The 15,651-nt window shown below is 41.1% G+C and overlaps 1 protein-coding gene across 1 annotated transcript; it reads right to left on the bottom strand.

The window, feature by feature from the left end:
• Window positions 1-5,065: 5,065 nt before the first annotated feature.
• CIDEA (cell death-inducing DFFA-like effector a) lies at window positions 5,066-12,127 on the bottom strand. The gene is made up of 4 exons (XM_010006876.1): window positions 11,976-12,127; window positions 11,629-11,775; window positions 8,590-8,771; window positions 5,066-5,356 (listed from the first exon to the last, which is right to left on the bottom strand). The coding sequence occupies exons 1-4, from the start codon at window positions 12,117-12,119 to the stop codon at window positions 5,224-5,226; spliced, it is 606 nt and encodes a 201-aa protein (XP_010005178.1). The 5' UTR covers window positions 12,120-12,127; the 3' UTR covers window positions 5,066-5,223.
• Window positions 12,128-15,651: the final 3,524 nt, after the last annotated feature.

Genomic DNA, 15,651 nt, shown 5'->3' with positions numbered 1-15,651 from the left:
CCAGAAAAGCTGCTCCTGCTTGGGCTTCCCTCCACAGGCTGCAACTTCCTCCAAGGCCAATCCACCTGCTGTGACATTAGGGCCTCCATGGGCTGCAGGGGGATAATTTCTTCACCATGGTCTTTTTTGTGGGCTGCAGAGCTTCCCTTTCTTTTCTGATTTTAGTATCTGCAGGGCTGTGTCTCATGTTTTTCTTAGTCCTCTCACAATTGCTTCACAGCATTTCTTATCTTTTCTTAAATAAAATTCCACAGAGGTGCCACAGACTCGCTGAAGGGCTCAGCTTTGGGCAATAGTGAGTTCATTTTGGAGCCAGCTGGGAATAGAACTGTACAATGCAGAGGCAGCCCCTGGTGTCTACTCAGAAGCCACCCCCACAACACACATCAATCTCACAGTGCCAACACCTTGCCACTAAACCAAATACAGTGCTATTTTGTGCTTTTCCACAGCAAGAAATCAGAGCTTGATTCTCCCAAGGGAGGAACTGCTCAATAGTCAAGCTCTGCAGAACTGTCCCTCAAGCTGAGTACAGGATGTACTTCTTAGGTAGAAGTGCACTGGATTGATCACACTTGAATGCTGTTTCTCCTTAAGACTAAGTTAATCCTGAACTAGACAAATCTAATATTTCCATAAACTAAATACTTCCTTACACTTTTTTTTTTTTTTTTTTTTTTTTAAACAATCAAATGTGTACTACGGTATCTGTAGGTAAATAGCTGCAGGGAGTTTTTCATGAGGTCCTTGATCCTTACAGTTTGGTGAAAACCAGAGATTGCTGAAACCTTCTATCTTCTGTACTCAGCAGTATGTAGTCTTTTGCAGCTTCGATAAAAGGTGGAGGAAGGCATTCCCTTTTGTATGAAAGGAAACACAGTTTGCACGGTTTCTGAGGCCAGAAAGCAAGTCAGCACTAAGGAGTTAAGAGTTCAGAGCCATCTAATAGTATCCAGTTGCTTTACTGCTTCCATCCAGAATTTGGAAATTGTCTGTGTCTGACCATAAAGCCATCAATATTCATGACTGTTTCAGGAATGTTATTCTGGAAATTAATAGAGACAACATCCAAAGCCACCATTTGAATGTATTTATTCATGGACAGTGTTCCTTAAAATTGGCACCACCATCAAAAAAGATTGCCATCACTGACATAATTCTCACCCATCTCTATTTTTATAGCAAGGTAAATTATTGAGCTTGAAAGCTGTGAAGTGATATAATACTATTATTTTCCCTTGACAAAACAGCAGTGTTCATGTTTATAAATATCTTAACTGCATATATGACAAAGTAGGGTAGAAAAATCAGTGAGAAATGCTAAACCCCACAAAGATACTTATATTGATATGTTAATCACATTAGTACCTCCAGCAAAAATTGAGGCACCAAGTAAAAAACATACTTTGGTTTTAAACATATTTTTGTTTTTAATTAAAGAAACTTGTGCATTTAGTTGAAGTACTGCCTCAGGAAAGAAGCATGATGAAATGATTTAGTTATAATTCTAGTCAGTTACAAATTCCCTTATGTAGCTGTCCTCACAGTTAATATTTTAGAATTGCCAACATTTCCTAAATTGTTAACACCTATCTCTTTATTCACTGTACCAAAGAAACTTCCAGCCCCAAATCCTATTTTCCTTTCTTTAACCTTCCCTTCTCTGTATGGAAGGGATTCAGGATGCTTCTTCGAGTATATTCCAAAAGGTCTAAGGAATTTAGACCCTGCCTTTTTCCTCTCCCCCTGGAAAAGAAAGAGCTTGTAATCCTGTTTCTACTGAAAGAATAGGAAGGTGCAAGAAAACATCAGCTTAATGGGTTTATGAAAGGAAGGAAATGAAGTAAGGATAAATTACACACACAAGCTACTAGATCCTTCATTCTAGTCATGAAGAGAACAACTTTGTTTTGCCTGCAGAACATGAGTAGTGCCTGAGTCAACAAGATTGAGTACTTCAGTGAAAATTCCTTTTTTGGTAACTAGAGAGTATGACTTGGTGCATTGTTAGTAAGTGATGCAAAGCAACACGCAAAAAAAGGGCCAGTGCAAGCAAGGAGGCAGTAAAAATGTTTCACACCTTCCAGGTCAGTGCTACCAGTAACAAGTGCGAAGTAACCGGGGAATAAAACTTAAAGCTAAAAATACCTCTAGAAAAGCTGGCTTCCTCTCTACATACCTGCAGTTAAGAGCCTGTGTTTTTAGTTTTTGTCTCTTGCTAGATACTGCATACCACTCGTATATAATTTTTGGGAAGTTACATAATGCTGAAGTTGTTGTTTGCTGTGTACCACATACAGCTGAAATAGAAGCTGTGCCTCCTAAGCAGAGCATAAAAAAAAACAAAAACAAGCCAAAATCAAACTGCCTCCAACTCAGAGAATTACAAACTCCTCCAGTTTGACTCAAAGCCAAAACTTTATCTCTGGAAAGAAGTTAGTACAGTAACAAATACAATCCCCCAAATACTTAGTGACAAAACGCAGATTTAGAAGCAACAAACATTTCAGACCCTTCGAACATTCCACGACATAACTCCCATTCTGAGAAAGTGTCAAAGCTCAGTTACTTTGTTCAGCTGTTTGCATTTTGAATTAGAAGAGGGAGGTGCTGTGAGAGGGAGACTTCGCAGCTCACATGACCTTCAGCAGCTCAAGTTTTTGGTGTTAAGCTGCCAAAGCAGCAGCTGCCTAAAAAGACTGCAAATTCATATGAAGTTAGCTTTCCCTATTATGTTAGTTTCTAAGGTAGTGCCATTGGTAACTACAGAGCATTACTTGCCTAACAATTGCCTCTGGCTGTAGAAGGCTGGAATTTGAGATCTGCATAGTTGAGACTTGCAAAAACTTTTGTATTACAGATGTTGAAGAGACATTTCACACAAATTAATACAATGTTGAACTATGCAAGTTGGGTGGGGTTTGGTTTTTTTGTTTAAATGTTGATGCTCCCACCAATAGCAACACAGCATTTATCTATACATATTTTTAGAAGCATTATATAGAGTTTACTTATTTTATTAGAATAAATGATCCTTAAAAGCTGAAATAAGTCCTTGCACTGCATCAGTTAAATGCAGTTCCTTGATGGGGGTAGAAAGACTGTGGCCAACAGTTATCATGGCAACAATCACTTGGGGCAGTGGGTGAGGTGGTAAAAACAATGCAGGTGAAGTATAAAGCTTCCATTTTAACATAAAAACTATTCTATGAATAATGAGAGAGAGGTTATCGGTTTCTTTTGAAGGAAACCTCACAGTGTCACAAGCTACAGGCATTCTTCCCTGCAAGAAACTAGGGAGGAACCAGACCTTCCTTTGCCCAGAGCTGTGTGCCTTCACCCCTCCAGCAAACAGTCACAAGTAAATGGCAAACAGCGGAAATCAGGAAAAAAAAATAAGGTTTTTCATAGCTGTCTACTTATTTGTAATACCTTTGCTGAAGAAACGGGCACAGACCTAGAGAACCTGTGTCCATCAGTCCCTTTAACAGTGGGATTTAGGCTGCTTTTCATATCAGTGAGTTGAAAGATGCAGCTCCAGCTGAGTAAGTCACATTCATAAAGAGAAAACAAAAATAAGTGTATGAAGGTGAAATTTGCGGGTAAAAGCAAAAGAAATATTCTTACATAGTGACATTTGAAGCAAACAGACCCAGATGACAGGTCATGATGGATCCCACCAACCATAATGCTTAGTCTTTTCCATCCACCTGCTCCTCTTTTAGCAGATTTAGCTTCCCCCTGACTAATCAGTGCAGGTGATGTACACAGTTAATGGATTCTTGTCTCAGCAGAGGCAAGGCAAGACCATAGGGTCCACACTGGTCCTTCTCCCTTTTGCTCCTACTGCTTTCTTGTCCTCCTTGTTCACTCTGTCATCAGAGCTTCTCCTTCTATGTGGCACCTGATGTTAGGCCAGACACATTACCTGTATGTGCTGTCTCCTTAACAGCTTTCAGTCTTCAGCAAGAATATTAAAAGTTACTCAAATTCTTCATAAGCAAGAAAATGAAAATCTCAAAAGACACTTGTTAACTTGGGGCTTTTTCCCTTCAGCAATGGGAATTTGTATTTTGACACAAGATGCTTAATACTACTTATTTTCCAGTTTTCTACACTGCTGAGGAAAAGTTTGTTGGAAGCTAGTCAGACTAGTAGCAGTTCACTAAACTGTAAAGAACATTTCAGACAATTCTACCTAAGGATTAAAAACTTTGTCCTTTAATACAGCTGGTCTTGGGAGGCTATAAAACAGTAACTATCCAGTTTAGAGCATACATATGTTCCATAAGCGTCCTGCTGCTCTCCCCTGAACACAAAAATCCAGCATCTCTTATAGATCCATGATGCATGTACCTCACGTACTGCTTAGGATGTAGTGTCATCTTTCAGCTGCAGAGTAAAAACTACAAAAGTGATGGTTTAATCCCTGAGGAAGCTTTAGCAGGTTGCTTGTAAGCCATATTCATGAAACTATGGCAAATACTTCAGGCATAGTAAGGAAATATATCTGGTATGAGCTGTTCTAACCTGAACTTTCTGTAAATTTGAAGAAAAATATGAAGAGTTACAATGAAATGTTTTTCCTGTTTTAAGGGAAGTAAGGCTAAATTTTAAGCTTATGCTTAGTAGTTGCACTTTCTCTGATTTGACTTGATGAGAGTGGTCAGTCACTGAATCAAGGTTCAGTTGTGTTGTGTTTTTCCATTGCAGCAGAAGTAAATAAGTACACTTCATCCTTCTGTACCTCAATGCCAGTTGAACACCAATACCAGAAGCTTAAAGAGCTTAAAAAACAAACAAAACCACACATCTCCTTCACCTTACAGCCCAGTCTGTTCAGAAGACAAGTAGACAGCCATGAAAAAAAACCAAACACACCACAACAACCAAACTATATTTTCATCAGTGCAAGAAATACCCCATTGGTTACAAAGCATGCAAGTTTCTAAATATACTTAGTCTCCATTTTCAGTTGCTGGGGCAAAAACCTCTCTCCGTTTGCCAAATTCTCAGATATTAGCCACCCATCCTGTTGCTGTGTTAAGAGCTTGTGAACACCAAACACTTATTTTATGACTAGGCCTACAAGCACTCCCAAATGGGAAAAATGTTAGTTCACATCAGTGGACATCCACCTACTATAACACAATTACAATCAAAATTGGGCAAGATAGTGTCTTTAAGCAAATGGGTCTGATATCAGAAGTACAGTGGTGTTCATTAGTCCCGCGTTGATCTTGCACATGTGCCATCTTCATCATATTCACCCATCAACTGCAACATATACGTTCCAGTATAGAGAAGAAAATGTCCAGTTACTTGTGCTGCGTGGGATATTAGCTGGAGCACCCTCCTAGAAGAAAAGCCATTTGTTTGAAAAAAAATAATAATTCACCAACAGAGTGATGTTGTCCCCCCATTCCTCCCACCCCCAAGACCTTTAGGGTGAGCTAGGTACATATATTAAGAACTCTCTCATTCCTCCTCACTTCAGAGAAGCTGGTCATTTTGGTTCCTTCTCTAAAGCAAATACTTATGTGGTTGTTGATTAACTGAAAACTATTGAAATGTTGGCAGAATCAGAAAACACATTTAACAAAGCAGGCTGTCATATTCCTGCAGCATGAATCCACCTCCTACCTCACCTTTAGGCCATTCACTAACACAACAACGCATGCATCTCCAAGCTACAGATCAAACTTGATTAGATGTGAAGCTGAGCAATAACAATATAGTGAATGCCCAACAGTAATACAAGCAAAGCCAGGCAAATTAATGCTGTCCAATCTGCAAGCCTTAAGAATTCTCAGTTCACTATTCTATTTTTTTAAAAGTTTTAATAGGATCAGCATTCAAATATATAATACTATGTGAGAATCAGTACAGATCCATAAACTGAGATCAGAAAAGCAGATGTCTACAGTAAACTGTGGATCACCAGAGAATTGCAAGGGAATAGAGATAATCATATTTCAGTGGTCATTTATTCAACTTAGTTATATATACATCTTATTTCCGTTCTCCAAGAGACTATTGGGACATCAATGCTGACAGCTACATTCAATCCTCATTGCCTGAAAGTTAAGTAGGGTCTCACAGCTATGAAGCTGAGATACTGGGAAAGCAGCATACAAGAACTGCAATCATTCAAAAACTGGAAAGGAATCAGTTTCTGAAGATGCAGAAACCAGACCAGTGTTCCTCTTCTGCAAAAAAGAGGAAAGATTTTCCAAGTTCCTGTCTGAGAAAACATAAAACTGTGAAGCCTCTGCTGCCATTCACTTCTCCTTTTATTTCTAGCAGAGAAGGAAAAGTTATCTTCCTACAAACCAATTTTTTTTTCACTGTGATGAAATAAGCTTTGTAGTCAAATCCAGTGCTTTCTGAGAAAACATAAAACTGTGAAGCCTCTGCTGCCATTCACTTCTCCTTTTATTTCTAGCAGAGAAGGAAAAGTTATCTTCCTACAAACCAATTTTTTTTCACTGTGATGAAATAAGCTTTGTAGTCAAAATCCAGTGCTTCAATAGCATAGAATACCCTGTACTTAGAGCCTAGGGAGCCTTTAAAAAACACTGTACCCTTATTCATGCTTCTCACACATGCCATTTCAGTACAACCTTCCCTCTACCACAGGGTACAGGACAAGGGGCTATGCAGTTGTAAAGAAAACTGCAGCTGGTACTGAGTTTTTGAGCAGCTGCAGTGTGTCACTTGCACACAGGAGCAGTTGTCACTTAAGCCATGGAGGAAGTTATTTGTTGAACTGGCCATTTGATCCTTCAGTTGGACACTAGAGAGAAACTGTTAGGGGAAACGCACTAATCAGATCTGACAGGCTTTGAGCCCCTCCCACCAAAGAACAACTGCAGCATTTTAAAGTCCTTTCCCTTCACACTCCACAGGTGGGCTCAATGAGTGGGCAGAGTTAACAATCTGGAATTCATTAGCAGAGGGACCACACCAAGAACCTATCATCCTGTGTCTTCAGTTTGAATAGCAAGTTGAGATTTACTGTGTTCAAAAGTACTCAAGGTTCTCTCTTCTTTCTTAACTTGTTCTTTGCTAGCAGACTATTTTCCCACTCTGACACTTCCCTTACAGCTCAACTGTAACATAAAAGTGCTTCTAGAAAAACTCCACAGATACTTCAGCTGTTCATCAGTACCATTTCTTTCTCACCAGCTGCCCTGTGTTGGCAGGGAAGCAGAACTGTCACTTCAAATTCTCCTTAACAGTGCAAGTTCCAGTGCTGACACTCATGTCCAAAGCAGATAGCCAGAAATCAGAGTTTCTTCTTGCTCAAGAGACCTGACAAACACAAGAACTGGAGGAGTGCAGAAGGGTAAGCCTTTGCTTTGAAGGAACCCTAATGAATCCAGAGCTAGAGGTGGACACAGCATATAGCTGGATGATCACTGCAGCAGAACCAGAGAGATAAGTCTCATCTACAGTCACGAGAGCTGTAGCCTGAAAGACCAAACAAGGAACCACCTAAGTAGAGTGGGAGAGGTCAGACAAAGTCAGGGAACAAGATTAGCATTACAATGCCTAATACCAGCATGATGAGAGGAGATGTTGTCAGAGGGACTATTTGAAAACTTCAAACTAAAGGTATGTCTCAGGGGAAATGAAAAGCTTGCTTACAGACATACACCTGTCTGTTCTGTGCAGAGCAGATGTTGTCCTCATGTAATAAAATGCAGCAACACTACACTGCTGTGTCTCAACCAGAATTTGAAAGGTCAGGTAGAGAAATTCAGGGCTGCAGCTTTAGCAGTTGTCAAAGTACAGCACCACAGTGAAGCAGTCTGAACTCAGAAGAGGTTTTCTTCAACCAGGGCAGGACACAACCGGTTTTAACAAAGTACAGGCTCTTAACATGTGGTTGAGAGCAGTGAGCCAAACTGGTACTATTTTGTCCCTGCATGAGACAGAATTTCCCAATAGCCAGTTCAGCTAAACTCACAATCCTCCCCAGATTGGTCCTGCAGGACACAGTGGTCCTCTAGGCTCTGTTAGTTTGCTCAGAGACCAGTTGGCCTAAAACCAGTAACATCACAGTCTTACTAAAACGACAATTTCACATTAAGACAAGAGAGTGTCATATCTCTTCTATTTTCCTTTGCCTTCATGTAGTGAATTTGGCAGCCAGGTATTGCAAAGTTTGAGCAAGCTGTAAGACTTTTGCCATTAGATCTCAATTTCCCCTCTCATTTAATTCCCTTGAATTCCTCTCCTCAAGGTGTAGATGCTTCTTCCTCAGCCTCCTGCTTCTTCAGACAAGTCAAAGGAATCTGGGGAAATTCTCTCCTGAAAACAAAGAGACTGCACCTACACCCACATGGCGAACACAAGCTGATAGGATTTTTGCCTTGGAGGAAATTTAGGGTTCCACCATAAAAAATTATGGTAAGATTTTACAAGTCCACTATTCACTTTACAAAGGAAGAGTCAGAATATTAGCCAGTATGTAACAATCATAAAAATGCTAAGTTTATAAAGACACTTCCTTCACAGAACCAATAAACAAATGCAGATTTTACATTAACTTATTTGCCTGATAAGTAGTAGAAACATACTTACCGCAACACACTTTTTGCTCCCATACATTTGATGTCATATGAGACAGAGTAGATCTCATAGAAAGTTGCCTTGATATTTAGGCAGCCAATAAAATCCTTAGGGTTCAGCTTGTACAGATCAAATGTGATGTTAGCTACTCCCATTTTCTTCTTTGGTCTCATAGCAACGACTCCATTTTTTGTCTAATTTAAAAAGGAGAAGAAAGGCAGTTTGTACAGTGAGCTGGAAAACTACAGCAAGACAATTGTTAACAGTGCAGCTCTTCAGAAGTACCTCGCTTATTCCAGTCTTTGGGCTAGTTCTCAGTTAATTCTAAACTAGAATTAAAAGCATTAGCACAGAGAAAAGCAAGTCTATAGCTTACATAATATTGGTCAAGTTCTGACCAGGCTTCTGAAGATATTTCAAACAGACACAGAAGTTCTAGAGTGATATAGCATCTCCTGAATATTTTTTTTCCTGTAATACAGCTTCTTCTTCTTCAGAGTATACTGAAGCCACAGGTAAGGCCACTGGACAGTGTTCCTGCCACCTAATTATCCTGGTATGTTCCAGCTTCTAGCTGAGGCAGCCTAGTTAGCCCACGCTGAAACAGGCCACCAAATAACCAGGATGACATTAGGTCCTTCTGTTTAGGAAGGAACAGAAAACTGTTGAGCACTCTTAGAGACAGCTGTCAGCATGACATCTATGAAAAGTCATGTATTTTCAAATCCTGGCTCCTAATGCCTCTTTTTTTTCTACTAAAAATGTAACATGGAAACGGAACCACTACTGATCAAGTTTAGGGTTTAGTACCGAGTTTTTAAGAAAAAAAAACAAAGGAGGAGGAGTGTGGAAAGTCATCTTCCACCTTAAATCCGGCCTCCTTTATTGAAAGCAGCCCTAAGCTGCTTCAGGGCTGACAGTGATGCTTTCAGGATTTCTTGCTTCAAAAAACACCCCAACAAAAACAAACAAACAAAACTGAAACAGCACACCCGTGTTTACAGAGACACCTAGTGGATACAGGGCATATTCTGCTCAGCATATCCCACTCAGGGTTAACGATTTGGCAGCTTCCCAGCTGCTTTTTGCCCGCAAAATAAAGCAATAATGTTGTTTAAAACTGTCTTTTTGTACTTGCCACCCCAGCGCTCAGACAGTGCCATGATAAGTCAGACCAAGTCACACACTTTAGTATATCATTAGCCAGCAATTTTATGGCTGTTTTGCTTTGATAGCTTTCAAGCTCCAGCAACAGGGCCCCCTATCAACAACAGTTCTGGATATGTACAAGGCTGGATTGATGGGTCAAGGCCAATTCTATGAGGTTCAACAAGGCCAAGTGCCACGTCCTGCAATTGGGTCACAACAACCCCATGCAATGCTAAAGGCTTGGGGCAGAAAGGCTGGAAAGCTGCCCAGAGGAAAAAGACCTGGAAATATTGATTGACAGGTGGCCAAACATGAGCCAGCAGTGTGCCCAGGTAGCCAAGGAGGCCAATGTCATCCTGGTTTGTATCAGGAATAGTGCAGCCAGCAGGACTACAGATGTGAGTCTCCCCCTGTACCTGGCACTGGTGAGGCCTCACCTTGAATACTGTGTCCAGTTCTGGATCCCTCACTACAGGAAGGACACTGAGGTGTTAAAGTGTGTCCAAAGAAGGGCAATAAAGCTGGTTAAAGGTCTGGAGAAGCAGTGTCTGAGGGAACCGGGACTGCTCAGTCTGGAGAAAAGGAGGCTGAAGGGAGACCTCACTGCCCTCTGCGACTACCTGAAAGGAGGTTGTAGCAAGGTGGGGGTTGGTCTCTTCTCTCAAGTAAGAAGTGATAGGACAAGAGGAAATGGTCTCAAGTTGTGCCAGGGGAGGTTTGTGTTGGATATCGGGAAAAAATTATTCACGGAAAAGGTTGTCAGTCACTGCAACGGGCTGCTTGGGGAAGTCACCATCCCTGCAGGTATATAAAAGACACATAAATGTGGTGCTTTGGGACATGGCTTATCGGTGGACTTGGCAATGCTAGGTGAACAGTTGGATATGTTAACTTTAAAGGCTTTTTCCAGCCTGAAGAAGGGCAGCATTAAAACTTGTTGTGTTGCTATGGCAGACAGGACATAGGGCAGAGTGGGAAGGAGGAAGGTGGAGTCATACCCTGACTGCAACTTCTCTTCTGCTTTTGGAGGTCATGGCCCAAATGTGGCAGGTTGATAAGCCAGTGAGGTATATTGGGGGAAAGTGTACAAGCTGCCCACACTGCAATAGGACACTGAAAAAACGAGGCCATGTCACTGAGCCATCTGTGTACAAAGCGAAAAATGGTAGGCCTGCTTACAGCTCCTCAGCTAGCTCTGCACCTGGTGGAAGAAATTTTGATGCCAGCTTTCTAGCAACAGCCTTTTAATAGAAAGACAATTAGGACTTTGACTCCATTTTTGCAATATAGAGATGACTATTCCCCCACAAAACCACAAATTGGACACAGTTTATACTATTAGAAGCCTAAAACTAGCCAACCTTAATAGGTCTTAAAATAACTTGAAGCATGTAGATCAACGTTGTTTTGATGACAAACTTCAGCTCTTTACAAGATTAAACACTGGCATTATTCTAGCATTCACTAAACCAATCATCCACAAGGAGAAAGCCCATTTATGCTTTTTAATTTGAGAAATTTTCCCCCTCTAAAAGCTAACCTTTAGAGACATTTTTTAACTTCATGCAGTCAAAGTCCTAATTTTCTTTAGGATACAAAAAGGCTCAATAAAGTTATTTCTGAGGCTCTCAAAAAGCAGGGGATTTCCCCTGAAATTATTTTCAGCTGTAGAATTTAATTTCAATTCTTGGCACATCTTTGCCAACAAAGATTGCTGTGCACAAGCAAGGAACAAAAAATGAACTTGTTTTGTCAGCCAGGAAGATTCAACAAGGAGTTGATACCTTGCCTTCTTTAGGGGAAGTTTTCTCCCTCTTCTTCCCTCTTTCCAACAATTTTAGCAGCCACAGACATTCTTCCATTCACTTCTATTCAAGTGAGAGCGAAGTAGTCAGCACTTACTTGTGTCCATTTCTGTCCTTTTTCTAGAACCATGAAGTGCGTATTATCATCCAGGGACATGAAGAACTCTTCTGTGTCCACAACCGTGCCATCTTCCTCCAAAACCAGAGTAACTATTCCAGCAGATATCAGGAAGGCATCTAAAGTCTGCAAAAAAAACCAACAATAGCATTTGAAAGAGAGCCCAAGCATATTGATACTTGCTTAACTGCCATATTCTTCTGCATTTCCCAGTAAGGATTTGTATTTATTTATTTATTTATTTTAGAAGAAGAGTCTGTGGGCTCTCTTTCTGGGATACTGCACTTTAGAGTAACTTCCAGCCCGAGTGGGAATGTTTGCTATACCTTGCTGATGAGCTCTTGCAGACTGCTTGCAACAATTCCTTTCCGGCTGCTCCGGGAAGCGTTGGACACACGGAAAGGTCGCCCTGCAGGCATGAGAGGAGGGAACAGGGTCTGTTTTGTTGCTGCTCCCACAGATGCTCCCATGGATACCAAAGATCTAAGACAAATAAAAATTTAGCATAGTTATAAAAATAGTAATGTCAAGTGCTGTGAGAAGGAGCAGGACTGTTGAGCTCAGTGATGTAAGAACATTGCAGGAGTAGTTCACAGGTCACATTAGACTCACGGAGCTTGCTTGCAAAGCCAAATACTACATAGCCCCACAGACGTGTTCTCTCTGAACTTTCCTTTGCCAGTGACATTTGAAAACACTTCTAAAATTAAAAACACTTCAAGCAGATGTGGGCAACTTCTATCTTAGCTGATATCAAGGTCAGTTACAGTGAGGGCGACAGGTTTTAACACAGAATGGCAAGGGCAGCAGCTCTTACAGCATTCAGCCATATTAGATCATTATTTTTACCTGCAGGATAAACAATCAGATGATACACAAAACTACTTTCAACTAATGAATTGAGGTATGAGCTCACTTTAGGAAGAATGAACATGTTTCCCACCAGAACACAAGTGGAGCTTTTTGACAGTTACACTTGATGCCAAAACAGCCAAGGTTTGGAAAGAACATCTAGTCTATAAAACTTCATGTATTTTGAAAATGTCAAAATAAAACTTGTTTGTAGTCTAATGTATCAAAATAAGTCAAATGAAATAAAAATTAAGACCAAAGTATATAAATGTGGAGTGTTAGAGAAGGCTGTCAGAGAGGCTAAAAAAACCCCAACAACTTACAACACTTTCAGGAGAAGGTTTTTCATTTTCCTGGGCAATTGCACATTTTAATAGTGACCATTTAGGCTCCTTTAGGAAAACTGAGTGCAGGCAGCTCACAGCTGCTTTGTCCCAAACCAAGGTACAGATGTGCTCCCATCTATATCTAGTGACAGCTTTTTGCTGCCAATTACATTGATTAAGTCAACAGGCAGCCAGTTTGCCAAAAAAATCACCCTCTGGAATGGCACCTGGAAAGGACTAATGTCTAACAAGTCTTTTAGAGGGAGACAGTATTTTGCCTCACAGACACTGAGACTTTACCATCTGTCTACCTTTTGCTCCTTAATACTGAATTGCACAGGAGTGCAATTTGTTCTCCCACATAGGTGTAAAAGGTCAACGTTATGTAGGAAAATCCCATTCTCAGACACTTCCACAGAGGGGAAGGATTGAAGCAGCAGCCTCTTTCTACATACAGTCAAAGAGCATACACAATAATTCCTAGGGAAACGATGAAATGGCAGAAAATTACTCAACTAATAATATCTCAGTCACTCATACCTTTTTGTGCAAGTCCACATTGATTAGGGACAATAACTGTCTTTTCCAAACCTCTTATCTGATCTTTAAGTGTATTTTTGGGGGATGAAAAGTGATTTCTGTGAAGTTTAAGTAATTATTTTTTCTGCTCTCATTCTGATGTTCTATAGGGCTTTGGGCTACTGCCTTTCCTCTGCACACCAAAGAGTATCTAAGGAGATACTAAGACTAAGGAGGAGGACAAGGTGACAGAGTAGCACTAACAAAGGCATGAAGGCTCAACAGGAAGGGAAGGGTGTGTTTGTTAAATCTCTTTACTAAATCAATAGTCCTCCAATCACCCCACTGCTCCATGGGCAGCTCCCATTATGAATCACTCCAGCCTTTTTCTCAGACAGGAAGCCTGCTCATCTATCTTGGGGCTGGTGACTCCACAGGGCACCCTGATGTTAGAAATCACAGCTCTCAGGATTCAAAATACAACACTCTTAGGCCTAGTTACATACCATTCCCTCTCACACATTTGTAAAAACTAGCATGTAGAATAGTTAGTTGAGTGGTACACATGACAGCACTGCCAATATTTATTTTTTTTTAATGACAGAAAATGCCAATCCTGTTGAACTGTTTTCTCTCCCATTACTTAAGCCAAGTTGCCATTCACAAAAGACAAAAATGTAAGGAAAAAAGCCAAAACACACATCCTGATACATAAGGGTGTTAGAGCCACAGTTCATGGGCAGGACCTAATCTAACAAGGTTCACCTCAAGCATTAGCACAGCCAGCTCTACAAGCCATATTTTGCAGTTCTGAAAAGGTGTTTCTTCAGGATTCAAGACCAAAAACTTCACATTGCTGTCCAGTTCTATCAGATGTAAAACATCAGAGGAAAAAAAACTCCAAGAAACAGGTTAACAAACCAGGACTTTCATTAGCTCCACCAGACAGTCACTTAACAGGAGCCCAAGTCTTTGGGAGTTCTTTAACATTGATGTCAGTTCACCTACATTTCAGTAAAACCAGTCAGTACAATCTTTAAACTAAGTTTGCTAATGAAGCAGTGAGGCTGGATTCCAGGGGAGGCTGAGGTTTCATTTAGCTAGAAATATGGGGAAACAAAAAAAACAGCAGTGATTTTAAAAAGCCATACAGAGCATGAATCCTGCCATTTCTGGGCCTACTGCTGAAAGCTTGGGTTTTCTTTGTTTCCCCTGGCCAACGAAGGCCACAGACTCAAACAGGGCATACAGGGCTCCTAGAAAGATGCTTTTTTTGCTGCAGCTGTCTGATCAGACAAACTTATTCGTGATACAGAGAATTCTTCTACTAGACAAGAGTTTAAAAAAAACCCAATCAAAACCAAAACCAAACCAACAAAACCAACAACCCCCCCAAAAAAAACCCCAACAAAAACCAACACCCCAAACAAACCACCAAACCACACAACAAAAACCTATTAAAAGCTGATCAAGCTAAGTGAGGAAACAAGCAGTGGAGAGGCAAGGAACACTCCAAAGTGTAGTCAGCTTCATTATAAAGCTGAGTGATATTAAGCACAGACAACCCCACTATTATTTTATTAAAGTCGAAAGGATCAACTCCTAGTGCTTCCCTGAAGGAAAAGGGGATTTTTATGTCAGTGGAAGACAGAAAAAAATACAACCACAAGCACAAATATCTTCAAACTCCAGCATCTTGTCCGGCTTGTTTTGCATAACTACAACTATCCAGAGAGGGACTCAGGAGATCCTGCCCCAGGCACCCAGTGCAGCGTCAGGGCAGATGGCTTATTTATTTATTTTTGAGTCGAGCCCTGGGATTAAGAGCCCGCGTTGAGCCCTGTACACACATTTCACTCTCTGTCTTTGTTTGCAGCGTGCCTCGTATGTTTGCCTAGGGACGCGGTGGTGCAATGGTCTTCAGCCTCCCTTGGAAAAAACCAGCGTTGCACAACAAGCAAGTGACACACATTTCACTCTCTGTCTTTGTTTGCAGCGTGCCTCGTATGTTTGCCTAGGGACGCGGTGGTGCAATGGTCTTCAGCCTCCCTTGGAAAAAACCAGCGTTGCACAACAAGCAAGTGGCTTCGGACTGTGGCGCGGCTTTTGGGTTAAAGTTGACAGACAGAGGGCAAGAGCAGCAACAGCAAAGCCAATAAAAAAAAAAAAAGAAAGAAAGCAAGCCACAGGTGAGCCAGAAGTCTCAGGGTTAGACCTGGATTCCCTGCTAAAGCGCGATCTGCGAAGAGACCAGCACCGCAGCGAGAAGCCTTCGCCTGCCGCACGAACCAGCCCGGCCGGGGGC

Source organism: Chaetura pelagica, unplaced genomic scaffold (genome assembly GCF_000747805.2).
Source record: "Chaetura pelagica isolate M959 unplaced genomic scaffold, ChaPel_1.0 scaffold109, whole genome shotgun sequence".
NCBI lineage: Eukaryota > Metazoa > Chordata > Aves > Apodiformes > Apodidae > Chaetura > Chaetura pelagica.
This window is presented reverse-complemented; position numbering and strand designations above follow the sequence as displayed.

What these genes read in the sequence shown, in the direction of transcription:
- CIDEA (XM_010006876.1), bottom strand. Translation starts at nt 12,119, where the DNA reads ATGGGAGCATCTGTGGGAGCAGCAACAAAACAGACCCTGTTCCCTCCT. An exon ending in AAGGACAGAAATGGACACAA is followed by an intron (nt 8,772 to 11,628) that starts GTAAGTGCTGAC and finishes TTTTTAAATTAG; the next exon opens with ACAAAAAATGGAGTCGTTGC. An exon ending in GGAGCAAAAAGTGTGTTGCG is followed by an intron (nt 5,357 to 8,589) that starts GTAAGTATGTTT and finishes CTTTTCTTCTAG; the next exon opens with GAGGGTGCTCCAGCTAATAT.